The sequence below is a fragment of the Sitodiplosis mosellana genome, unplaced genomic scaffold (assembly GCF_009176505.1).
Source record: "Sitodiplosis mosellana isolate CC-2019 unplaced genomic scaffold, AAFC_SMos_1.0 Smas_scaffold_18, whole genome shotgun sequence".
Classification (NCBI taxonomy): domain Eukaryota; kingdom Metazoa; phylum Arthropoda; class Insecta; order Diptera; family Cecidomyiidae; genus Sitodiplosis; species Sitodiplosis mosellana.
Genome location: NW_022595260.1, coordinates 423,520 through 450,613, shown reverse-complemented (window position 1 = coordinate 450,613; position 27,094 = coordinate 423,520). Strand labels below are relative to the sequence as shown.

The 27,094-nt window shown below is 34.8% G+C and overlaps 3 protein-coding genes and 1 long non-coding RNA gene across 10 annotated transcripts in view; 2 read left to right on the top strand and 2 right to left on the bottom strand.

The window, feature by feature from the left end:
• The window catches only part of LOC129568383 (protein krasavietz), a 5,890-nt gene extending 1,560 nt beyond the window's left edge, over positions 1–4,330 (bottom strand). Inside the window, exons 1-6 of one of the 6 annotated variants that reach the window (XM_055446185.1) lie at positions 4,189–4,330; positions 3,265–3,373; positions 1,645–1,716; positions 1,146–1,562; positions 495–660; positions 51–186 (exon numbers count right to left, since the gene is read on the bottom strand). In XM_055446185.1, the coding sequence (XP_055302160.1) occupies positions 51–186; positions 495–660; positions 1,146–1,562; positions 1,645–1,705 (780 nt within the window). In that variant the 5' untranslated portion in view covers positions 1,706–1,716; positions 3,265–3,373; positions 4,189–4,330. Of the gene's footprint in view, positions 1–50; positions 187–494; positions 661–1,145; positions 1,563–1,644; positions 1,717–1,968; positions 2,474–3,264; positions 3,374–3,454; positions 3,854–4,188 lie in introns of those variants that run through there. The other 5 variants (XM_055446186.1, XM_055446187.1, XM_055446189.1 and 2 more) reach the window with 5 other exon arrangements.
• LOC129568387 (probable 39S ribosomal protein L45, mitochondrial) lies at positions 4,264–6,175 on the top strand. The gene is made up of 4 exons (XM_055446195.1): positions 4,264–4,396; positions 4,558–4,765; positions 4,956–5,201; positions 5,271–6,175. Exons 2-4 carry the CDS (start codon positions 4,721–4,723, stop codon positions 6,018–6,020), a joined length of 1,041 nt encoding a protein of 346 aa, XP_055302170.1. The 5' UTR covers positions 4,264–4,396; positions 4,558–4,720; the 3' UTR covers positions 6,021–6,175.
• Positions 6,094–27,094, bottom strand: LOC129568367 (regulator of G-protein signaling loco). 2 transcript variants are annotated; one of them, XM_055446097.1, is made up of 13 exons: positions 26,989–27,094; positions 26,366–26,838; positions 25,471–26,303; positions 25,064–25,342; positions 23,560–24,984; positions 9,888–10,034; positions 9,409–9,816; positions 8,650–9,316; positions 8,414–8,565; positions 8,250–8,343; positions 7,056–7,622; positions 6,664–6,984; positions 6,094–6,583 (listed from the first exon to the last, which is right to left on the bottom strand). In XM_055446097.1, exons 2-13 carry the CDS (start codon positions 26,442–26,444, stop codon positions 6,333–6,335), a joined length of 5,223 nt encoding a protein of 1,740 aa, XP_055302072.1. In that variant the 5' UTR covers positions 26,445–26,838; positions 26,989–27,094; the 3' UTR covers positions 6,094–6,332. The 2 variants fall into 2 exon arrangements, with proteins under 2 accessions (XP_055302072.1, XP_055302073.1); XM_055446098.1 differs by lacking the exon at positions 26,366–26,838 and having other exon boundaries at positions 25,471–26,316.
• On the top strand, positions 7,617–8,023 carry LOC129568400 (uncharacterized). Its single transcript, XR_008687948.1, has 2 exons — positions 7,617–7,739; positions 7,800–8,023. It is a non-coding gene; the product is annotated as an uncharacterized LOC129568400 (long non-coding RNA).

Here is a 27,094-nt window from a genome sequence, read left to right as displayed (position 1 = left end):
TGCAACATTTTAACTACAAAAAGGTAGAAATATTAGTGTTGATTGGTTACCTGTGTCAATTCCCGCTTGGCTTCGTAGCTTGCTTGTGCCTTGTGCAGCTTCACTACTTCTGCCAAGCCCTTCTCTATGAAAACTGATTTTAAGTATTCCTCTGTTTGCTTCTTCGGCGGGAAAAAGTCCATAAGTCTGTAAAGTAACATAAGAGATATGTCAAGTTGGGAATAAATTTAAAGGAATGATATAGTCAAATTCGTTTTGAATTGACACTGGAAAAGATGTTGAAAATCTTGAAAAACCAATTGATTAGTTGAATGTGTTACCCAGAGAGGTTTCACATTCTCATTCAATCGGACAAGTAATAGAAATTCATGGTGTTCGTTATAGCACATTTCCGACACTGATTTTTGGTTGAAAAGTCCATGAAATCAGTTCTAATGCAGTGCACGCTTTATTGAAATAGCTTAATCGATTCAGTGATAGAATAGAGAGCCTACCTGCTTTCAACGTTGCCTTTCTTTAAGATTTGTACCAATGAAGCAATTCCCTTCTCTTGCTTAAAAGTCGAGCAAACTTCCAATAGAAAATCAAGAGCAATTTCATCCTTAATGAGATGCTCATTGATCAAGGACAGTAAAACAGTTGGCGGGACTGAGCCATTGGCTGTAAGGAAATCAAAATGAACCAAAGTTGATAAATATGTCATTACAATCGTTATATTTTTAGTCACACTTATTTAATCTAAAGAAGAAATATTAATTGTTAGATTAATTTCTAGCCATAATCCCACAGTGGTGATTATGGCCTGTTGAATGTCTATTTTCTCTGTCCAGTTCATGGGAAGTAATAATTCTTAATTTATTCCAGAATTATTAGGCAAAAACTGGAGGCAAGTATTTTCGACGTAAACATTTATGTAAAATTTTGACATCGAATTATAAAGTTCTTTACATGTTAAATATGTTGAAAACAGTGTAACAATATTTAAATTTAAACTTCGAAATATTGTCAGTACTGTTTTCATGGTGATTGTTTTATCCAGAAATAGGAAGTAACAATTCCTGATGAACACCAAAGGAATTATTAGGCAAAATCTGGATTGGTGGTTATGTGGTTTCAAATAATTATAAAAATGTCTTTTTACTCACCAATCCAAAGTGCAGTCATGCGCGCCAGTTTGGTACGTTCACTTGGAGTAAAACCCTTGATGAAGATCAAAACTTTCTTCATTTCCTCCTCGAACATCTTCTCCAGATACTTATATCGGCGCATGAGCTTGATGAACACCTGCTCTTGTTGGCGCATGGCTTCCATATCTTCAGATGCGCGGAAGATGCAATATTCAGTACTTGGTTTTTCGCCATCTTGGGATATTGAACCACCAGGTACTAAGAGACCCCCAGCAATCAAAATATCAAACAACACCTCGCCGTAGCGACGGTAATCCAGTTTATTACCAGCACTGTCCAAATACTTTGATATAGATTCTAAATCATTGCCACTCTTTTCAAGACCAGCAATGACCGCATCACGGAATCCCGTGGGGTCGTATTTCTCTTTTTCATCTATAACAAAATTCAACCGAACAAAACAACTGTGAGTATACAACGAATTAAACGATTTAGAAGAAAAAAACAAAATACTAACCTCTTTTTCTGGTCTTGATGCGTTGACCTGATAGTACTGGTCTTTCGATTTTCTGACTCATACAATAAATTGCTGAAAAAAGATAACGGGACAATTTAGACGAAAATGTTGCAACACATCAAAGTTATTCTTAAAACGTGTAGTCGTTCATAGATAAATCTTAACAATAAATTCATTATAAAAAAAAAAAGAATTCAAACGCAGAAGAACGAAAAAAATGTTAAAATATTCAACAGAATTCGAGGGATCACATGAAAAAAAATCGAGAATAAATTAACAAATGCTTTATAAATGGGGACTTTATAAATTAGACGATTTTATAACCTAAAAAGTTTGTGAATCAGTTTGAGTATCACGTCAATCAGTTTGGAGAGGTTCACATCTACAACGGCACACGGAATTTTAATTGCGCTTTAACAGCGGAATCATGAAAAAAATTACCTTTGGGACTTTAAATCCCTTCTATTACAAATAAATAATTATAAAAATCACAAAATATCTATTTTTAATGAAAATGTGTGGAATAGCTTTGTTTCACTTAATACTATTTCGAGCTGTACAGTTATTTTTCAGTCAGTGAAAAAAATGGTAGAATGAAAAAATGGAAAGAAATGAGCACACGACAGCTCATCAAAAACTATTTGGAACTGAATGTGTTGCGATCGGTCGACTGCCTATGTAGCGCTGAATGTAGCCTCACCGCATTTTGAATCGGTGTGAAATTGCGAACCGGTTCGTTTGCCAATGACACAATACACCAAAAAATATTGGATACGTACACACGCACACAGTCTCAACAAGTTGAACGCATTGTGCGTCATCAGATGTCGACACAAAAGATTTTGTGAAAAAAAAACGTGTGTGAAATGACGAAGGTAGCGATATTTATGTGAATGTGTGCCTCCAATACCAATGAAGCACATGCCAATCAAAAGATAAAATTGACAGAACAAAAATGGCTATTAGCAGTACTGGCGAATCGTCATATTGAAACCCGCACAACCATTTGAGAAAGCACTAGAACAAAATCGTTTCAAGGCAATGTTACTTTTTAATTTTCACTTTGAACTTTGTGATTCTTGGTCTCATTCTTCGAACCCCGAATATGCGTGTCATTTAAATGAACATAACCTTATTTTTCTACACAAAAAGCATGCGAAATTAAATGAACCCGTTCAAGTAAGTGCCACTCAATTTCTTTGAGAAAACCGTACGAAATATGCGATGATTCATGAATAATATCACTTCTTATGATACCATATTAATGAAAAATGGCCATCAAAATGTGTTACGAAACATTGACGACCAATTTCAAATTGACTCGGGTTGACCCCATTCGTTTGATCGACGGCATATGAATATGCGTCACGAGGAAACAAATTCTCGATTCGACTTCTTTTAACTCAAACAGAACTTTAATTATTTGCACTTTCCCATAATTCGCATACGGAAATGTTATAAGCTAAACTGGTTGTTTATTTACGACTAAATTAAAAACAATGATGTGACCTACTCCGTTTATCAAAACGATGCATTTTCGATGAAGGATATTCGAAATAAGGTCAAAAATAAAACATTAATCGACAAAAAAAATGTAAAAAATAAAAATTGTTTTCTTACTTTTTAACTTTTGTCCCAAATTAAAATAAAAACGTAAATAAAAACTCCAATATACTGTTTGTTAATTAGCACGCACACTCTGGTTATTGGTTGTTGTAAAAGTCACGCACTATTCGCCGAAAAGATTAACACAATGAATAAAATTAAAATAAATAAATTAATGAAATATGAATTGAACGAGAGAAATTACGGAAAGTTCTAAAAGAAAGAGTAATGGGAAATGGCAAAGCGCTAAAACTTTATGATGTGTTCGTACAACAGTTTTTTTTCTTTCCGCTCTCTGTCTCTATGTCAATGTCGTAGGTGGTCGCATTTAAATTAAATCCACACTCATATCAAGCCAAATGCTTTAAGCACGAAACTTATTTGTGGATTGGATTCAAAATGTGGAACAAGATTAGTAAGATCCAAATTGATTGTGGTATTGGTGTTTGCGTCACAACGAGTATGTATGTAACGATACTAATTGTTTCACTTTATACAATACCAATTTACAGTTGAAACCTTTGAAATTTCTTATTGAAAGTCATTTAAAGATGGAAGGCATTTAAATGAAAAAAATGTCGTCTCTACGAATCAATCAATGGCGACTCCGATGCGCAAGAAAAATGTGCATAATGGCAGCCCATCGAAAAAGAAAGATGGACGTCCATTCACTATTTTATACCATAGTTTTAACTTTTCAATTTGGAGAGCTTTTCATGATAAATTGATGCGTATATCGTACGCAATTGTGCGAATAAACTTTGGATTAAAATGAGAGATCCACAGAAAAAAAACATTGAAATAAAGCCAATTTAACGAAAGGAAGAAAAACATTGTATCAAAAACATGCGGATTTTCATATATATATATAAATCTTCACATTAATTTCAAAGTAAACAATTTGTTCAAATTTTATTCAATTTCTACGGACCAACTTACAGAAAAATATACGAAAATTTGTTCGGCTCCACAAAAAATTTGAGGAAAAGACAACTTTGTCTGGACTCCTTTTATTTTTTACAGACTGGTCACACACACACGTCGTGCTATGCTTGCAATGAATATGCAAATGATAACGCAAATGAATCGGCCTCCATTGTGGATGACAAAATGAACCGATACAGTGTGTCTGTGCGCATGCAACGCGGTTTGACATTTTAATTTCCCTACCGTTCAGTTCATTTTAATATGGCAATACCAAAAACAACATACTTTAAATGCTTTGATTGTTTTACTACTTGATTGAATCGCATTTAGAAATAATAAATACGGAAATCATGAAAATTTCAATTTTTTCTAAATTTTCAGTATAAAATATGAGTGCTAAATAAATTGTTATTTCTTTGAATAAAAAAAAATTGTGTAAATCTTGCGGTTCGTTGTGTAACGTCAAAAGACCACTAATTCTGAAATTCAGTCAATCTGCTCAGCTGAATAGTCTATAGATAATAAAAGATCAAAATAATGTGAGATGGCTGCAATTACATTATTTACAAGAGTTTCCACAGGACTTAAGGTTCGTAAATAATTTTTATATTTTTAATTGAAGTTTTTAAAGTACACCTGAATATTATTTTAACATGTTATTTCTTTAATAATCCAAAATTAGACGAATATTTATTGACTTCTAGGTTATGTTTATCGGTCTGGAACCGAAGAAATTTCCGTAATATATTTTAATATTCGATTTGTTTCTGAATTTCAAGGTTCAAACCGGTGTCCTATACCAATGTCTGAATCTTCCGTTGAATTATCAATCAAGTCGTAATCACTCAAAACATTGGAATCCCAAATTCAAATGGCTTCGTGCAAAGAAATTTGTAAAGGTGGATCTGCCCAATTTCCACGAAAATGAACATGCATTATCAGAAGACGAAAAGAAACGGAAAATGAAAGAACGAGGTATTATGCCAGCAAGACCTTGGTCGGAACGGCCAATCATTTTATCAGCGGTAAATATATTTATACGAATACAGTTGATTCGAATTGATCTAGGCGGTTGTTCTCTTCTGATTTCATAGACAAGCAACATCTTCGAGCCCTATGTTCCACCTGAGGGTGACGGTAAATTATCAAAGTTCACAGCAGGCGGTGCGAAGCAAACTTATGAATTTTTAGAGAAAAAATCAAAATCAATGATGGCCGTTCGCAAGATTCGTGCCTATGAAGAAGATTTTTCTCCAAAAACTTTTGGTGAAACTGCTCAAGATATTTACATTCGTACTCATGAAGCTCTTATGGGTAACGACGAATCAGCCATTCGTGAAAATGTGACAGAGCGACTATATCCAGAGATTAAACACAATACAAAAAATGTGACTATTCGATGGAAATTTTTGGGATCGATTGAACCGCCACGAGTTGTGCACGCGCGTCAAACACATCTTATCTCAAAAGAGAACATATTCGCTCAAATTACCGTTCGAATGCATACACAACAATCGCTTGCGATATACGATCGATTCGGCCGTCTCATGCACGGCAGTGAGATTCTAGCAAAAGACGTTCTAGAGTATGTCGTTTTCGAAAAGAATATTTCGAATTTGTACGGTGAATGGCGAATGCATGCCAAAATTATTCCTCCGTGGAATGAGAGCAAACAGCCTTCGCCGACAACGTATCGAGTCATCAATGTCGAAGATTCCGATGAAATTCTCGATGAACCAAATCAAAACCAAGAAGATCAAGAGCAAGCCATTGAAGCAGTTCAAATGGAAAATGAAGGTAGCGCCACAAAGCCACTATCACCATCCCCCGTAGCTACAGCGTAGTCCGAAAACGATACATTTAATCTGTCATAACGATTTAAGAAATAAAATTTATATTAAAATCAAACAAAGAATAGAAATCCATGATCGGAATTTTATTTGTTTCGCATAAAAATTATTGTGGTTTTTTGTAATAAATAGAAAATTCAAGTGTAAAATATATTCGTCTACAATGGCGAAGAATTTCATTTTAAGAGAAGAAATATGTCGATTAAATCGACAATGAACAACCTTTTTTTAAATAATTCGCTCTCATCACAAAATCTTATGAAATTATATATTCACTCAGACTCTGGTTAGAATTTGTTTTCAATTTCACACAAAACTACTATTCAACCGATCAAAATAAATTGTTCGCGGCTGTGGCAATTTTTTGTCTGTCATTGTTGCACTTAACATGCTATTGACTCGATCTGACGCCTTGATATTGTTTCGTATACCGTGTGCTAAGAGATTCTGTGAATCGCCGACCCAAGAAGATGGCTTTATTTTTGGCTTTGGAGGCAATGGTGGAGGTAGCATTCCGATAGTGTATTTTTGTGGTGAAGAATCACTTTGTTCAGAACCTTAGAAGGAAGGAAACCAATATTTGTCGTTAAAAAGGCATACATTTACACTTGATTGATAGTTTGAAAGATAATAATACCTGGACTAAATGAACTGTACAGGATATGCTTCTTGTCTTCGTTTTCGTTGACTTTTTCAGAGTACGAACTACTTTCAATGCAATTATTTTGGGAATTTCGGAGTCTTGGTGCCGGTTGAGGTGCTTTTCCAGACGGTTTCTTGTGTGTTTCATTTTCAATGACATCCTCCGGAGCCATTCCTCCTGTTGGAAAAGTGTGTATGTTTTTCCACTTGCTCGGGTTGTTATCCTTCAGAAAATCAGGTAGTTCGAAGTTGATTTCAGTACCACGTTGATCCTCCAAACGAAAGCGTTGAGCACGTTTCAAACCCTCAAGAAGATCTGCATTTTAAAATTGAACATAAGTTACTCATTCAAAAGACTTTGATGAATTTTTATTTTTGTTAAATTACCTTTGCTGTCCGTTGGTGTTGAAGGTGAGGATGTTGCGTTCTGCAATCGAACTCCAGTTTTCCATTTTGCAATGAGAGGTTTCTTATTAAGATCAGTCGATTCACTGGAGGTTCCACTGATTAGAGGAAACGAACAGCTCGTGTCTGTGATTGTCTTTGATGATGTGCTTGCGTTATCTTTTGAGCTAGTTGATGTCAATAACGAAACACTTGATGAGGATGGTGTTATCGAAAATTTTCTTTGCTTGCTGACCGGAACCAAAGAACGACCTTTGACTGCAAGTTGCCGTAATGGGCCGAAATTCCCTGAACTGCTTTCTGAGCACCAATCATCTGATCGCCCACTGATTTCATCCTGTTGATTTGGAATATTACTATGTAGTTGCTGCTGCTGCTGCTGCTGTTGCTGTTGTTGTTGCTGTTGTTGCAGTGGTGGTCGATGATGATTTTGATGTTGACTTGTTTGTAAAGAGGAACTTTGACTAATGTCCACGTTTTTTGACTGCATTAATTCATTGAATACTTTATTGGTAATCTCATTAAGTGAATCCTGCGCTGATGTTTGAACTGTAAGCGGAAAACGATTTTCGATAAATGTAACTCGCTGATAGCTGACATGTGTATACATCTAAATGTTTCTGCGTCAACACAACTTAACCAATAGTTGATTAACATTTTAGCCAGGTGATATAAGATCATTTCTGATAATAAAATTCATGTTACAATTAGGTATCTTTTTGACAGTTATCAACTTTCACCAGTTTGCCTGTTTGTATTGGACTTAAATTCTAATTAACTTAGCTATAGTGGAATATTGGAAAATTTTGTGATAAATAATTTCTAATAAAATGTAACTAAAAATAGAGTTAAAGCCATGAAGAACTGGAAACGAATAAAAACAAAGCCCAAGGAAAAGAGACCCACCACGTAATAAAATGAATTTTGGGTTAAAAAAAAAGCACCAAAAAGTTTAGTTTTTCAATTATTTATTGCGATTCAATAAGTTTAATCAACTAGTTGAACAAATCTAAATGACATAGTGAATTCTCGTTGGGATTAACATCTATTTTATGTTAAATTTTATACAAATATTAACTTGAAATGTTTTTCTGCTTTTTATAGAATAATTTGGCATATATTTACAATGTAATGAATGGACGCGATTATGATTTTTCGAAAAAAATATTCACTCACCGTCGTCATTAAATACGACTTGTAAACGAAGACCATCGGCGGACGTAACTGGAGCGGACAATGATAATGGCTCAGAGCTTGTTCTTGTTTGTACCTTTGGAAAGCAAAAAAAGTGTATTGTTATTAAGCTGAAACTCAGTCTTCATTTCATCCAGTTCACTCACCGTGACCATATCCAATTGATAGTTGTACTTTTGCAAAATTGGTTTGAGGACTTCACTCATTATTTTGCATGGCTTACTTTTCACCGAAATAATTTTCTTGTTTGGCAAATCCAACTTAAATACTACACGTTGTTCGATTAACACTTCTTTGCCTTAAATAGAGGAATACATGGTATAAATTATTCTGTAGAAGAAACTTGTTTTCTCTTTTATTTCGAAGAAAATATTCTACCAACCGGCCACTGATGTACTCGACATGTTCAGGTCAATCGGTTTATTTGTTCCAGCCACAAATCCTTCATATGCTTCGTAGGGAATTCCCCTTTTCTCCAGCAGCCGATCGATTAGAGTTCGAATACTTTCATGATGTCTGGTTTGTACGATTGTTGTAGCTCCATCCGATAATATAACACGACACAGAGAGCTGCGCGTCGGGGAATCTTCGCTCGAGCCAACTGGTGAAACTGCACCATTTGCTCGTGATGAAATCACAGCATCAAAACTAGACAACGAGCTACGCGAACTATGTATGTCGTTTTGTGATTGATTTATATTTATTGTCAAATGCGAATTGGTTGCTGCATTTTTAAGTGATTCATTCCGTAGAAATTCTTCATTCGACCGGTCCTTTGACTTACATCGCGTCTTTCTATGCCAAGGTAATAAAGATTTTCGTCTGCGGTCCTCTGCATTGCTAAGGGATTTCTTCAATTTGGATGATGTCACTGTTGTATGTTTCTCATACAGTTCTACCGACGTACGTAGCTGTGGATCTAGTTGATTACCTGGATATGGTGGAGGCTGCTTTTGTTGTTCAGCTGTTAAGCACGTTTTATATAGATCAGATCTTATGAACCGTTGGTAACTATCGAACTTCATTAAATTGAAGATTTGCTTTTGTGCCTGAATTACAAAATTTTTGGATGAAAATCGATGTTAATTGCAATTGTCAAACATGAACAAAACAATCATTTTAGTTGATTATTATTACATACAGGTATGAACAGATCGGGTTCGGCATAGTTAAGTCTCTCCTGCGCAAGAGATCGTGCTTTTGAATCAACATTGACTGGCTCAGATGCACCCGTCGCCAAGTGCTTTGAAAATATTGCGTTAGCCTCTTTTGTTCTCTCCGCATGAACCGTAATTTTTCTGTATCGTTCGCAGGCGGTCCAGAAGTAAATATTTTCGGCAGAGAACTCTTTCTTGAGAAATTCAGCAAATGTGTGAAGGCCTGCGGCATCCTCTAATAACTTTTCAAACGAATTTCCCCATACTTGGACGCCATGACTTGGGGAATCGACGGTTATAATGATGCGATTTGATGCGACAATATTTATTGTGCTCGTTCTGTCGCTGCCTTTGCTCTTCAATGTACATGTATCGTCGTCATTATCTACGGACTGTAACAATAAAAATACGTGTTTATTCACAAGCTCTTGAATAAACATGTCTATTTCGCGTGGTTTCATACCTTCGAATAAACATCATTTTCTGAAGCCACGAGTGATGATGGTCGATGATTTGTTAAATTAGCTGGTGTAAGATCATTAGAACGCGACCGAAAAGATGACTGACCCCAACGTCGGAATGGTGATGATGAATTTGGCAATGTGCGAGTCTACAGAAACAAAAACAAAACAAAGAAAACAGATTATTTTTTCAGAAAAATTTAGATTTTTATCGGATAGTTTCGGTTAGCATATTTTAAACTTTGATGTTGACGTCTAAATCTTGAAAATAACACGTTTGACTATTAATCAGTATTACATGACGACATGGTACTTCGAAAAATTTTGCCTATTTAGTATGTATTAATTATGTTTCGCATATTTTATCAAGTTAAATTTCTGATACACTAAATCAATGAAGTAACGTCATAGCACCGCAGAATTGACCTATTAACTCATGAATGACTCCATCAAAACTTATTATCATCAGCAAATAATTGATACGATTCTTAGTAATTTCGTTCGATCCATATTTGCAATGAACTTGAAAACAAAAAAAAGAAACGAACAAATCCACCAATAAAATTCCTAATTACAGTCATGTGACATTCAGAAAGTTCAAAGTCGCTTCAATACTTCCAGCCTCGATATGCATTTTTGTGGAATTTCTATTAGAATTTTTTTTATTGATAAAGTTTCTATTGAAATAACCTTTTGTCGTCGTAATTTGGTCATGCAAAAAGCATGACAGTTACGGTTACACACTAAACTCATGTTTTCTTCTATTCGTTGTTCTCGTGCGTTTCAGTGTTGATTTTGAAATCGAAACAAAATTGAATTATTCGTTTCATTCATCCAATAAAGAAAGTGTGAAAAACATTGTTGAATGATTTCGTTTGAAAACTTTTCTCGTATTTATTCGGGGCACGTAATCAAATTAGATGGATTTTTTTTTGCATAATCAAAATGCACGAGAAACAATTGTTTGCTTGAGGCAACACGGTACTAAGTACATGCTTGCTAGTGGAACTAGCGTTTTCAATTTTGCATGCGTTTTTGTTCAATTCAAATCAAATGGACATGCGTGGTGTGTGTCTGTGAACGTTACGGTTTGCGGTTTAAGCAAATTGTGAGTCGATATTTTTCAAGCAACGTGGTTTTCTGCTTCTATTTCATTCGTGTCATCGATGCACACAAAGCCAACTAAACTGTATTATTTATTATCGGCACAGCAGGTGCTCTAAGATCGCCATAGAAGTATATTTGCTCATGCTTGAATGAGCACCCGTAAAATAACTTCACAAGTGAAACATTCACATCGTTTTTCAACAGTTGATATTTTTATCCATTTTTGTAACTAAACATTCACGAAAACTGCTAATGTGTACGTTTGTTGAATGGTAACGTTTCAGCAGTGAATTTAAAATACAAAAACTAACAGAACATAAACGCCTAGCTTTATTCGATTATGATAGTATATGTTCTGAAGGCGTTCGAAACTTGGAAGCAGTGAAAATTGGCTATATAGAGTATACCATGTGTGTAGGAGATTAAATTGCAACAAAGAACAAACCAGATTGAAAGAGACAAATAATCATAAAACTCAATCCGAATATTGAGATTGTTGGTCGCTGATAGACGCATCAAATCGATAATTTAATCAACGTTTTTATTTGCTATTCAGTTCGTTGCTTTCATGAAGTTAAGTTGACAATCATAGGGGTCAATTTATTGGACAAGTTCATTCAAGCTGACGGTTTTATATGGTTTTGTTAGGTTTGCCATTATACGGAACATTCCATCACACTAACAAGTCGAATACCATTTGAATACACACAACTCGGAATCTCATCTTTATGGCAGTTTGAAATGAATCTTGTTGAATAATAATTCAATATTTATGATGGTTTTGTGATGTGTGTGGGCTCATTTCTGACAAAAATGTCGTCAATTTTTTAGATAAAACACTATATTTTTACAATGTCTAATCCATATCTATTTTTGGACTTTATAATCGGTTTGGATCAAAATTGACATTATATTTGTGCGTTCAGATTGGAAATAGATTTTGGTCAATATACTTATATGTTTTCTACTTTCCAAATAAGAGTGTTCACATATTTTCATGCTGTCTTGATAGAAGTAGTTAATGTTTGTTCTAGCTTACATTGGCTATTGGCCTTGTTGTATCTGTAGTTGATATCGATGCATTTGATGATGAGAACATTTCCTCCTCTTTGATGAAGCCCATTACAAAGTTGATGTCGTGAGATGTGACCATCATCGCTGCAACTGATTGTTTTTGCGTTGATGGAGTGAACAATGTTTTTAACATCTAAATTGATTTTGATTCTACGGCTAAATATAAAGTGAAAATGTTCCACTTCAACAATCCCATCACGCCATAATGTCCATTAACGAATGTGATGTTATTTTCTCGGTTCACACGATTAAATATATCAGCAAATAAATTGGACAGCCGACTCAAAACATGAATACACATTTGTGTTCGTGTGCAAACTCAGTTTATCATTGATAGAATGAATACAATCTCATTACATATTCTGACACATCCGTCGTTAATATGTGCCAATAAAATTATTGTTTGTATCTGTTTTGATTGGTCGACAAATTTTAATTTCAATTCCATTTCTATTCACCCAAACACTGTTTTGATTTCACTATTTTACTCAACTCATATGTATTCCATTTTGTCTATGAGAATCAAAAGTACGTAATCTATATGCAGCACTTAAAAAAATAACACACACATACACACACGTACAGCAATCGTTAATGTTTCTCCTCGAACAAACAGTGAACGAACTTTGTTCAGACGGTCCGCACCATACCAGAGTTCAATGTGCACTGGCCCGACATATGCTCAAAAAATTCTATATGACTGTTCTCCTGTATAGCGGCCGAAATGTTTGTGGCTTATGTTTATAGTTTGTATGAATTTTGTTGTCGATCAGTGAGTTCAGAGTCAAATGCAATAGCAAATAGCTGACAAGTATAGACGTATGAATGAGACCGAATATAGTGGAGAAGAGAGTACAATAAGGAGAAAGATAGACAAAAAAAATGCATGCCTGTTGTTTTGTTCTTTCGACGATAAATTTACATCTTTTTATGTGCTCTGTAAAACGTAGCGTATTTGAATTGCGATTAGTATAAACTGAACTAAACGATAAGAGCTGCACTATCACTACAAAGATAATGTAATCCCCCAAAAAATATGATTTCATAAGAACAATGTCGAAGAGCAACTGTGACTATTTGATGTGGTTTGGTTTATGTAATTGTACCGTCGTTTACACATGTAGGGAAATCTTGTTTTGATATTTTTATGAAGGTAAACATGGAAAAATGTTTCATACTTGTAGATTGCACCATGTCTTTGAATAATTCAACCATCAGCAAATATGGCGCTTGGAATAACTTTCGATAACAGTAAGTGCATTTCGCACATTTCCCATGTACAAAGAAATATTTTACATTTCCTAGTTTCAGTAACGAATTGATAAGAATATTAAAATATTCGACAAAAATGTTTAAAAAAAATTTCAGTGCCCACCATCGTTTTATAGTAAAAGAAAACAGTTTCAGAAGCTCAAGGGCAGAGACGTTGTGTCAGAAACTCAAAATCCGTATAATCAGATAAAGTTTATGGGTGTTACATGAACACAATCTATTTACTCATCTATGCAACCAACAAAACCAGTTGTACCACAAGTGTATGGTGTAATATTCAAATTGCCCCGACGCTATGCCTTCTTACGTCAACGCCAACTGGTGCAAGAACAAGTACTACAAGCACAACGTACGTCAAATTCAAAGACTTGTATACAAATATATACATGTGTCAATTGCTTATTGAGCGGTTTTCTGTTCTCAAGAAATATTTTGAGTTTATTTTTATTAAAAAGCGCGAATATTTTTTTTTTCAATGCAAGAATTTAATCTTGTTAACACAAGAGTAACTTAAGAATTACGAACAAATGTCAGTTCATTTGTTGACGTTCCACGTTCCGATTGTTTCAATGACAACATGAAGTGACATTTGTCGCAGTTATTCATGTTGATGAAAACACGTGAAAACACAAAAATTTCATTTAATTTTATATTTTCTAAAATATTAGAATATTGTTTTTTATTGAAACATGTTTTTTTGAGTTTTTCTCTTCAAGTGATTGCTATATTTATACAAACGTGGTATTTCATTGTGTGGTTTGTGTTTGTTTTGGTTTGTTTATTGATTGATTCATGTCGACACAATGATTCTAATAGTGATATGCTGTGCAATTGAGGCTTGAAATATTTTTTTTTCTCTTTTGGAAAAAATATCAATGGAATAAGAGAGATATCAGTGTAATGCGAGCAGATTTTTATGTTTTTATGTGAAAGAACTACTATTCAAAACAGTCAATAACAGTATACCCAACGTGTAAGCGTCTGAATACTATTGGTATACAACGGTTCTATTACATGTTCTTGCACCAGTTGGCGCTTCTGGGCTCATTTATATGAGAACTCTCAAGAAGGCGCAGTGTCGAATTGCCCGCATTCAACTAACGAAGTTATCATTTTTGGAAGGAATGAATCCGAATGACATTTTTGGTGTCGATTGAATTATTTTCCACTAGCTTGTTCCATATTCGGTAATGCACATTGACTACATTTGGTTCGGATGTGTGTATTGAAGTGAGATTTGCATGGTATGTTAGAACGTGATAAATTAAGCTGTACTATAAATCCAATTTTTTATGCTGACTTGAGCAGTGATTCGTTTTAGATAATGTTGCATATTTTGAGCCGTAGAGATGACTGATGAAGTAAACATATTGGCATGGAACAACATACGCACTTGAGAATACTCAATAATGCTTTGCACAATATGACTAAATAAAGACGAAATATGCGAGGGGCAAATCACTCTTAGGTATTACTTTTACATAAATGGTATTACTTGGTATTACTTTCCGTACAAATCAAAAGTAATACCAGGTGTATTACTTCTATTGATCATTATTACTTGGTATTACTTGGATATTACTTTTTTTCGGTATTACTTTTTTCATAGAAATATCAAAAGTAATACCAGAGGTATTATTAGAAATAACTGAGGTATTACTTTTCTATTTGGTATTACTTTTGAGTGATTTCCCCCTTGAAATATGGTCAAGTAAAAATCACTTGCGTGTATTTGAATGTCTTAAAACCAAAGTGGCAAAGTACTCAATCTTTACGGGAATACGTATTGATTGATTTTACTTCAAGAATGTTCTTCAGATGTTGGACTAGGTCAGGATCACCTACTCCATAGGATTCAATTTCAACTCATTCAATTTTTCATTGTTATTTTTGCCGAATTCCGCACGATCAACTTCAAATTTTCATTTGATAGTTTTGCACTGTAAACGCAAATAGCTCATCTACTATCTAGCCACTTTGTTTTTAAGGCATTCAAATTCTCGCAAGCGTTATTTACTTGACCATATTTCCTCATTATTTATTCATATTAAAATGCATAGATGCATAGAATTATTGTGAATTCTCGGATTATTTTTGTACTAGATTGCATTATTTATACTAATCTAGTACTTTCCCGATTAATTCCATCCGATTTCATTCGTCGCTTGTAAGCCCATTGCGTTTGTAAACTCTGTGCATTTTTTAAATAATTTTATTGAAGCTGATTCGATGTTGACTGCTGTCGCCTTCATTCCATCACATCTCCTATGCATTCATTCATACGGTTTTCAAATTTTTGCACCCGATTTCTTCTTCCATTCGTTCATCGTACATTTTAATTAAATACGAACAAATTATGTTGTTCAACAGAAATTAGCCAACGACAAACATAAAAACAGAGAAGTTTTCAGCGTCAGACGAAAAGAATAAAACGAAATATTTTATTCATGTAAATATGTTTAAATCTATTGACTATGAATGAAGGCGTGTACATCACACAGTATGTGTCACACACTTCTTACATGTCTTACTAAAATTGAATGCATATTTATAGTTGGTCTGGCGATTTGCAATGTCAGCGCATCTAAAATTAGTTCATATCACGAATATTGCAATGGGACATTTTGTTAAATAATTTGTTCATTTCATCGGTCTCCCCAAGTTCAATTCAATGTAAAAAAATTCATTTAAGATTGGAAAACAAATTATAATCCAAAGAAAATGCAGTCGTTGCTCCCAATATGTACTAAAATGAAATAGGGAAAACTCAACCAGAAAAATTGTGTCGGGCCTTGACGATCATGCAAATTTACATGCAATGTTGATGGCAATAATACAGCAATAAACAGTTAATGTATTAGAAATTGCGTTCAGATATTTTTAATTCGGGAAAGAAAGAATACGCGCGGACAGTTCACACACAGAATTGAGAAAAATCCAGTAGTTATAAATAATGATGAAGAAAAGAGATTATAAAGCCACTAAATAAATTCGTTCCATTTAATCACAATGCAAAGCGGCCATTCAACTACTATTTTCTACTTGTGTTTCCATCTTCTTTATAAAAATAAATGAAGAAATACATATGGAAAAAATCAAAGCATTCCACTGTTGCCGAACCATCAAATTTAAAACACTTGAATATGTGCGCAACATGACTGAACTGTCGGAATAACTCAATGTATTTTCAAGACCATTCGTTTTGTAAAGTATACTCAATTCTCATGCCTTCGAAAAAAGACCCCAATTTTCATGTACTGTTTTCGGTTCAACGCCTTTGCCTTGTGAATGAATGTCTGTTGCTCTTCCCGCCATTAAGATGATCTAAATGTAGAACATGGCTAATTATAGTAATTGAGTGTTCTTCTATTGTTCTGTTTATTCTTTGTTGGAAATCAAACGCGATTCGATCACTCTTCGCCGAAAATATATCGATGTTGAGCCGATGAATGCACAAGATTCATTTTTGTGAGAATTGAAATGATGCATGTGATATTTTTGCAACTTATCATTCGATGATCTGTTGGGAAATTCATAATAAATTTTTGCCAAAGTATGCATTCAATTCGTTTATATCGTTTTGTAATGATAAACATTTTTCATTCCGCTTTCGAGTTTATTGATTTTTCTCTGTTTTGCATACCATATTGTATACTATGAAACAAAACAAATATTTTTTTTCTGATTTTGTGCCGATGAATGTCGTTTGATTATAAGTTTTCTTTTTAATTGCAAAATAATGCAAGAGTAAACAAAAAAATTCGTCTATAACAAAACCAAGCAGAAATTTTTTCATGTTGGAATTCACAATCTTCAACTTTATCGGGTATTATTGCTTTCGGTTTCGCATTGAATATTGCATCAGTATGTGATTTATAATGATTTATTTTCTCTGTGAAAAGGGAATACCATTTTGATTGAAAACAAAACATTTTTCGATTAACAATTACGATTCGAGCAGCAATCATCAACTTCAGTTTTTAAATGTAATCCGAAACAATATAATTCAAACATAATAATAATAATATCATCAAACACACACAAGCAAATAAGTTATAATAATTATTATATTGTTCGATTAGAAAACGGCGTCATGATAAAAATAAAATGGTTTCAAGTTGCGTGAAGTGCCAACTTCTGTTCAATCCATATGTGGTTTGCCAACTCGTAAAAATAACACTGATTCTTACAAAATCGCCAAACTAATGAATTATAAAATTGGTGAAACGCTGAACAAACAACGCGTTGAGTAGACCAAGAAAAGAGAGAGAAATTTTCGATGAATAAAATAATAAAACCGAAGAAATTAAGTCAACGAACGGTGAAGGATTTTTGAGTTGGAATGAAAAATCGTTCGTTGTATTCATTTAAGGAAGAGAGTTTTCATACTGATACACCAATTATTACGCGTATGTTGGAAGTGTTTCTCACAATTGAACTTAATTGTGTATGGTTATTAAACTTTCCAAAACATTTTTTCTCATCACTTCGTGGCTCTAATTTCATTTTAGTTAGCACATGAAATCTGTTTTCATATTTTTTGGTTTTTCACCATTTGCAACTGACACATTCTCCAGCTCAAAGCCATTTTTTAACTTCTCTGCTACAAAATTCGACGATCATAACAATATCGCTTATGGTGAACAGTCACATGAAACTCTGGCTTTATATGTTTGCATATGTATATTGATGGATTCGATTGAATTATGACGTAGGGGCTTCAAAATAAACTAAAACTCAAACTAGAACACGGCTAATTACATTTGATAGGAATTCACTTTGATGGTTGCTTAACTTGCGGTTGATTGTACTTAAAAAATACTCATTCATTCCAATTTAATGACAAAAAGAAGGGACAAAAATACAATCAAACAAATTATTTATCGCGGACTGTGATTGAAACCACTCTCGCTTCGAAACTAAACTGAACTAAGTATCTTTGGTTTGAGTAGGGCCCTCATACAGTTTTAACCAAACACATACAATAGCACACAAATTTTTCCCATTCCGCACATTTTCTCGATTATCTCTTTCACTCGCGTTGAAATTTAGCAAAGTATTCATGTGATTTTTTCTACTGCGCTCTGCACGATCAATTGTTTATATGTGTGTATGTTTTTGGTTGATGTTAGTTTCAAGTGTGCTAACACAACAGCGAAGAACTAAATGCGAATATTCCTTTTTGGATACTCAATGAGCAGATTAAACTGGCACACATATGCATTAAAGCGGCTCAACTGATTCATTTCTTTGCTTGAGTGCAAGCAAGACCAAAACATGTGGATGAAGATCGTATATGATCATGCATAATCGTATATGATCGCAACACATGTGAATAACTTGATTTTGCATGCGTTTGCAACGAAGCTGCTTAAATAAATGAAGTATAGAGTAAAAGGCAAAACAATCGACTTTATTATTGCTATTTTCACTTTTAAATCTCCATTTGTGTGTTTGGTGTTTGGTGTGTTGTGTTTGCCGTCTATTCACACACACATGCTACCAACTTCATAGTTAGTTATAAACACTCGTTTGCTTTCATCGAATATTCAATTGCTCACGTTATACATTTGCATGGCATTATGCAGGCACACATTCAGGGCAATGTGTTCATTCACTGAAATGCGTATGCAAATTTTGCGTCGAGCCAACAAATCAATGGGCATATAAATGATGATAACTAGTGAACCAACAAGTTTTCATTTATTGCCCAATCAAGTGAAGCTTTCGAATGGATTTCCAGTTTGGAACATATAATTTTGCCTAATTTTAGCTCGAGATTTCTTTAAATTTACATCACACCCAGCAGCGAAAGTTTAACACTGAAGACTTTTTTTTTGGTTCGGTATTTTTGCGTTTATATGACTCAAGAACCAATAGCTGTGATGACATATGTACATCTATCCGACGTAGCAAATGTATGAGATAATACAATCGTAAAACATATGTATACATATATGAATCCAACAACACTTTCGATCGAATTTCACGCTATAATCTCTGTTGAACATTTTAGTAAATTTCCTATGGACTACTTATTATTTCTAATCTGGCGTTCTGTATGCGTTTATGTTTCTAACAATACATGGGAAAGGAAACAGACAATCGGCGCCCAATGTGTTGAGGGAGTAATCTTTCTTTTTCAGTCTACATGAAATGGATTCAATTGATGTTCAAAAAGAAGCTATTAAATCACTTACAATATTATCTGTCGCACAATTATAGAAGTCTAACGGATCATTGAAATCACTTTCACAATTTAGTTCGAAGGTACTCTTATTGTAAACTGTAGCCAATCTTATCAATGCGGGATCACTGACTGAGCGTCGGAATGGTGATGAATTTATATTGCAGTTCGTTTCTTCCTCTTTTTTCAAGTGATGTGTTCCACAAGTAACAATTGATGGTAAATTCCAAAATGAAACCACCGATGATTTTGCCTCAATTTCTCTATTCGGCAAGAATTCAAATTCATCCTCTTCACCAATATCCGATGTAGATGGCTCACAAATGAAGGAAAATTCAAATTTGTTGCCCACATCAACTGTTTCATTACAATCATCCAGTTCTTCTTCATTTCTAGCGTAATAATCAATATTGTCCTTTGTTAGTAGCGGCACACAACCCAATTCATCTAAATGGTCTGATTTTGCCAACATCTGCGATAAATTGCTGCATGTTTGTGTGAGATTAGTCTGATGCTTTGATTCGGAATTCTCTACATTTATTTTGGATGATCGAAAGAAATCGATTATCTTGGATTTTTTCACTTTTATATTTCGTTGACGGCATAATGGTGATGTTTCATCGGTAGAGACAATCGAAGAACGATTTTCAGTCCCATTGAATGATGATGTGAATAAAGATCGACGTTCGAACTTTGGGCTTGTTGAAATCAAATTATCTGATTTGCTATCTGGTTTACGAAACGATTTCCTAAATGAAGACATCCGTCGACAGGACGCTCTCGTCATCGAATAGCACTTGACCAACGTTCTATTAAATTCATCATCGGTTGTTTCGATGTCACAATCAATAAATCGAACATCTGCTGAGGGCGTCATCAAATTCGTTTCACCTTTATAATTATTTTTTATGGTTTCGTTGTCTTGTTTTTGTCTGTATGGTGTCGAACTGGCTGGCATTTTCTTACTCAATTTTATTGTATCGATAAATTTTTCACATATTTTTGGCACGATTTTCGGATTGCTCTTTGGTTTAGTTTTCAAGTCTACAGATGTCCATTGTAAATTTTTCCTATTAGCGAAAGGTAGTTTAGACGGTGTTCCGCTGCCGCTAAATTTATTCAAGTGATTCTTATTTTCTTTCAAGATTTCACGTAATTCATCGACATATGGAATTTTTTTGTGGTTTGATACCAAATCATTCCTCTTCTCGGCAGTCGATAACGGTTTATACTCGAGACTTGTATCCATCGAACCGGAGTCATTAGCGTGTTGAATCACAGATTTGAACATTTTAGCGGGATTACAAGCAATCACACGCGCACCGCTTGTAATTTGATTCGAAACTGGTTCCATTTTCAATGATTGAATTATTATTTTCACATCTGGACCTCTTCTTGGTCGTGGATCTAAAGTTCCATCCATTTGATATTGCAGTCCAAGTTTCCTATGGCCAAATTCACTAACAGTTGCACATTTTTGTAATGACGTCATTTTCATTTGTTCTTCTCAGGGTTGATTAGAAAATTAGCAAAAAACTTAAACTTATAATTAAAATACCACTAATTCAATATCGTTTGTACGTGCGACCATTTCCAAAACAATATCAATTTTTTCTCGATCCAAAAAAATATCGTATCAACTTCAGGAATATCGATTTATCGACTGAAAGTACTGTGCCAACTTTATCGCAGCTGCTAATGCATACGTATACGTATTTGTCATTGGGTTCGTTCGCACGCCGTCAATGAGTTGTTTTGAATGATATGATCACTTTCCGCAAAATGATGATTCATAGTGATACTTCCCAGTGTCAACTCTAATAGGTTGACATAAATATCAACTTGTTTTTGTTTTATTTTTACTTTTTTAATTTTCTAACGCAAGTTAAAACCAACTTTGTATGTTTTCAAATATGTTTACTGTTTCTTTTGTCGGCACACCACATTTCTGATTTCAACAAGCCGCAATGAAATCGTATATGTAATATATGAATAAGTTGGAAAAGTTTGAGTTTTTAGTCACGATTGATGTGCACTGGTGAACGATTAAATCGGCACTGATCGCCATATTGACGATACTGATGCTTAAAAGATGACACACAAATACTACAACTGTTTTCAAAGGGAAATTTTGAAAGAAAAAAAAACGCAGGAAAAAATTGAAAGAAAAAAGGTGAAAAAGCCGACAACCGATGTTTTACGAACAAAGTGTAATTTAAATAACGTGCTGGTGCAACGCACAGTGTGTGCGGTCAAGTGTATCGAACTGCAGTGTAGTCTCGCTGCATATGCAGGTGGATTAATGCACTGAAACCGAGCTCACGTCAACATTGGTATTGTATGAAAATGTCCGTTGCAATCGGAATACCATAAAAGAAACTGGGAAGAACAATGAATTGAAACAAATTCCAGTGTGGAAGAAAGATGAAGAAAATGACAAAAAGTTCGTTACAATTAATTGTAAAATATGTATGGTGGGCATATGTTCAAAATAAGACATGTGTCTGCATGGCGAGTGCCATTCAAATGTTTGTTGATGATTGGAACTAAAGATCAAATCCTTACTGACTTTTTGTATGGCTATTGAATTCCAAATATAAATGCGCTTATCGAAAATTGAAAATTGAAAAGAAAAATAAATTGAGTTACTCTTTGTGGCCAATGTGCAATTATCTTATCTCGTAAAAACGTGCATTGCATTTATTGAAATATTGAAATTTTCTTTACCATCTGTTTTGTGGCATCGATAGAGCGTTCCAAAGTCAAATAGTTGTTGAAAAAGATTATGATTCGTTAGCAATTATGCACATAAATTGAATGCAAATTGTAAATCGAGTTTATTGAAAAATGAACATGACTTTTAATTGGATGGTACAGATGTTCGAAGCTATAGGTTTTATACCACTGGCGCCTTTGAAATTCGTTATTTACTGGTCAAAAATAGCCTTGAAACTAAACAATTAAAAAATTATTTACAACAGCAACCATCAACTATTGTATTTTCGTTTGAGCTCCAATTAGGCCATTGATGGAGAAACAAAGAAAGACCACTGTTCAAAACGTTTATATTGTTCAAACATCTAATAGGAGATAATTCAAAATACGAAAAGACTTACATTTTTTTCATTTTCTTCAATTGCAAGTAATCCACGTACATAATTCATCATGGATTTGGAGTATAAATTCATTTTAAGTCAAATTCACTAGTCATCAATTGGGTCAGATTCCCAATCGTTCGGCAATAACAATAAGAAAAACGCCCTTTTTTGAATTAGCCCCTACACAAAGCAACAAACACTCCAAAGTTCTGTGTTAATTTTATAAACAAGGCTTGATAACTGAGACGCAGTCGGTCCTCTTTGGTGTTTCAGTCCCATTTTTTTTTCAATGTGGCAAAAATGCTATTTAAAACTTTATCGCGTGCGCTCGATATGCGGAATTGTATATTCTATTGAGTCATCAATTTTATTACAGTCATCAAAATAAATACGTTTAATACTGTTGACGAGAAAGGTTAAACAGCGGTCTATCGCGTCGATTTCATTTTTTTGACGCAAATTGCTTTTACTGTTGGTCCAAATTGTAATCTCACATATTTCTATCCTATTAATAATAATATTCAAGTCGCTGACGTGTGAAATGTGATTTCCCATAGCTTTTCATCCGTATATGGACAAAATTTGAGGAGAGAAGTCGAATCACGCCCTATTCCACTGAATGAATTTATCGTACTATGCTTTACAAGCCGAACACTGTACAGTATGCATTCTCATAAGTAACACCAATGATTGTAGGAATTGTTTACCCATTTGTTTTTTTTTGTACCAAAATAAGTGATAATATACTATCATTACGTCAGAAGTTATGAATGCAGTATAAGCATAACGATATGAATCACAGTGAAAAAAATCCATTGAAATGCTTGAGTACAATAATTATTTCGTAATTCATATCCTGACATATGACGTATTTCATTCGTTGATTAAATTGTTTCTTGTAAACATTTTGGAACTAATTTTGATTGTTCAACTCACCAATAGATTGGGTTCGCTGTAGGCTGGCTCTAAAAAATCACGTCGCGAAATGCGTTGGTCTGACGAATTCCCAATATCCAAACGGTTCAACATTTCTAAGTCTTGCAGGCTGCCCCAAACACTAAAATCGCGATCCTTAATGGAGCACATTTTTCTGTCCGATTCCGGTTTTGGTTCAATCGAAAGCCTTTTCTTGGCCTTATTTGAATGCTTGCCGCTTCCGTGACTCTTTGGACCGAACACTTTTGGACTTTTGTGGAGCTTGTATGATAGGACTTCATCCACGGCACTCTTAGAACCATTCAATTTATCACCAGATGCAGATCCTTTTTTGTTTTTGGTTCTTTTCATAAGTGCCGGTGCTTGTGGAGCCAAAAACACATAGTCATCGTTGTCATCTTCGCCATTTGGTGGGTTTTTAACTTTTGATCGATATGGCAATGGAGGAGGAGGAGCTTCGCCTAGTAATGAAACGTCATCAAATGATGCAAGCAACTGCTGTACTTGACGAGTTTTTGGAAACTGATGGGCACGGGCAGTTATCATGAGGTCATCGCATGATCTAGCGAATAATATTGCTGAATCGCTTCGACATTCTTTGATTTCCACGTCATCTGATTGAAGAATGTCCTGTTGATCTGTTGCTTGATCTGAAATGGTTTTCTCCGAATCGGTGGCTCCAAAAATCGTTTCATATCGTTCGTGTTTAACTGGTGAGTTCGGCATTGAAATGCAGTTTTCTTGCAATGGCATCTTTGGTACGGGTTGGCATCGATCTGGCATAGCTCGTACAAGATGCACTGCTGCATTTGGTAGTGATTTTCGGCTCGGGCCAGCCAATTGATTTTCATCATTTAATGTATAGTCCAACGATCTGGATTTGGAATGAAATATAATGCGTTTTGACACATCTGTCATTGCATGATTGTTGCTGATTGTTGATCGAATATTTCGCACCGATTCCGTCCCAAATGGGAATGGTCTTTCTGAACCGAACCTAATCGATTGTTGTGGATTATTCAGTGATTGTGGAGCTGCTCGTTGCTGGCTATGACTGGCGCGATTTGGAAAATCAACCACCACAATGCGATCGGAAATGTTCGTGAAATCATTGTGAAAACCAATTCCAGAATCTGAATTACTCGAGGTGGTAATTTCACTATGGTTACTTGGCTGTGGAGAATTTTGTCTACCATTTGGATTGTTACTTTGATTGCGCAAATGATGGGGACGTGCATTCCAATCGGCAACTCTTTGCACTGATCGACGACATTGCCCATCTACAGACTGCTGTGTTGGTCGGTCTAAATTTAAAGCGTACATTATTTTTATCAAATTCACGACATACTCTGAGGTGCTTGGAAACTCTAAGCAACAATTTGTAACGGGATCTCGTGTACAGACAATAGAGAATTGTTCCGCTCGCTGTAAATAATAAAAAAATATTTCATTACTTTTAATAAAATAAAATTTAATAAAACAATAAAACAAATACAAATCTTACCGTAAAATGGTCGCCATGGTCGATGAGTTTCAAATCGATCACAAAAACATGGCAGCTACTTGATACGATAACTTCTGGTTGTTTGCTACTGCTGCCACCACCTGAACTATTTGCAACCCAATCACACACTTTGCCATCATTGTACGTTGAAGAAGTGACCAATCCAAAGAAGCGCAAATCACCATCACAACTTGGTACGCCTGTATTGTTGGTACTGTTACTGTTGCTGCTCACATAGCTGAGACGAGCGACTGGATATTTTGCCAATAATACATCGGTCTATTGAAACAAAAAGCAATATTTAACAAAGAATTTAACAAAAAATTTGCTTATTTACAACTTCGTATCACAATTTGCAGACAATTGTGTCGGTTTATTTTCTTTTTATCATTTTGAAATAATCTCACCGAGTTATACAACTTCAGGCAATTGGGTAGAATCTGCATCAAAACTACGGTAGGTGTTCTTTTTTCATTTCGCATTTTCCGAATGCAACTTCGCACCGTTTGAAACATTGAATTCGATCCGATTTGTTTTGGCATTTCAATTGTGCCCAAATAACCAACCACCGTACGATATTCAAGTGGCAGTAAATTGGGTTCGCTGTCGTTCTTATGTGTAGAAACCATTGCACTAACATTTTTTATGTCCCTATTGTTGCTGGCATGAGCCGAATGTATTATGTTGTATGCAGAAATACTATCCGGATGATCCGCTGAATGTGGATATGGTAATCCACCTACTCCAGATGCTTGGTCTGTCGACAATAGATGTACTTGCTCAATTTCCGGCTTTCGACGAGTTTGTTGTTGCGATCTCACTATTTTGACCTTATGATGTGGATATTTTGGTCGTCTCGACCGTCCTTCGTGGACGCTTCTTATGTTTTCATTTTGCCACCCCACATTCAAATCTTCATCTGAGCTATCCGAAAAGTAATTTTCGGCAATAGCTAAACGAATCGTTCCATTGGAATCATTTATGAGCTGAACAACAACTTCGTGAGGCAGTTTCGATACATTTGTACCATTAACTGAAATGAGAAAATCCCCAGTGTGAAGGCCAGCAGTATCAGCAGACGAATTTGGAACTATACATGATAAAATGCATGGCTGTTGGCCCGATATTGTGAATCCGAACCCATTTACCGATCGACACACATCAACTATACGCTTCCCATAGCTTGGCCGTTGTTTTTTCCGTCGACGGCTGTGATGCATTTTTCTTAAATTGGATTGTCCTATTCAAATTTTCTACCAATAAATTTTAAACTTTTAAAACTATGTTCACACGCTAACATACTTGCAATCACATTTAAATTAAATTCGTTTGGAAGATGCTGACGGTTATTCTGGCAAACATATACTGTCTGTTTTATCATGAAATAATATATATAATTTTTGTGTTCACATCAAACAGTTGGTATTTCAAACATAAGTGCGCGTGTGCTTCGGCTGTATCAGTGGTTTCTCAAGTACATTCCTGTCCACATTCCACGTATGTTATGCATGTATGTCTCAGATCAAATATACATATATTAGTGTTGTTTGCAGTTAAGTTACTCCTTTCTCTTCCCTCTCTTCGTTTCTCTGTGCCTTTTCTTTTCATTCGCATTGGAGCGCACCGTTCTTCTTGAACCACTATTATTCTTTCGTTTGGTCTGTTTTTGTATGATTGGATTTTGCCTTTCTATCGTTTGGTTTCTTTTCACCGTTTTCACCATTCCATCATCATTCCTCACACACAACACAAAGTGCTACTGGGAAACTCGTTTACTGTGACAAAAACCACTTAGAGAATGTTAGCATTCATTACAATCTTTAGATTTATTCGAATTTCTGTTATTCATGTGTCAGTTACAATTTAAAATAATGGTGTTTAAAAAAATCCTTGCATTTGAAATGAATAAAAAATATAAACAATACCGCTTTTCTCACACGACACACTTTATCAATAAATGAATAAACAAAAACAAAATCTTCGCTTGTGCAGCCAAGCATCAAATACCAAACAAGACAAAGTTAAATGTCC

Coding starts and splice junctions, on each gene's coding strand:
- LOC129568387 (XM_055446195.1), top strand. CDS start 4,721: ATGGCTGCAATTACATTATTTACAAGAGTTTCCACAGGACTTAAG. Junction 4,766..4,955: donor GAGTTTCCACAGGACTTAAG/GTTCGTAAATAA, acceptor CTGAATTTCAAG/GTTCAAACCGGTGTCCTATA. Junction 5,202..5,270: donor GGCCAATCATTTTATCAGCG/GTAAATATATTT, acceptor CTGATTTCATAG/ACAAGCAACATCTTCGAGCC.
- LOC129568367 (XM_055446097.1), bottom strand. CDS start 26,444: ATGATAAAACAGACAGTATATGTTTGCCAGAATAACCGTCAGCATCTT. Junction 26,304..26,365: donor TAATTTAAATGTGATTGCAA/GTATGTTAGCGT, acceptor AAATTTGAATAG/GACAATCCAATTTAAGAAAA. Junction 10,035..23,559: donor ACAGCGAACCCAATCTATTG/GTGAGTTGAACA, acceptor TTGTTTCTGTAG/ACTCGCACATTGCCAAATTC.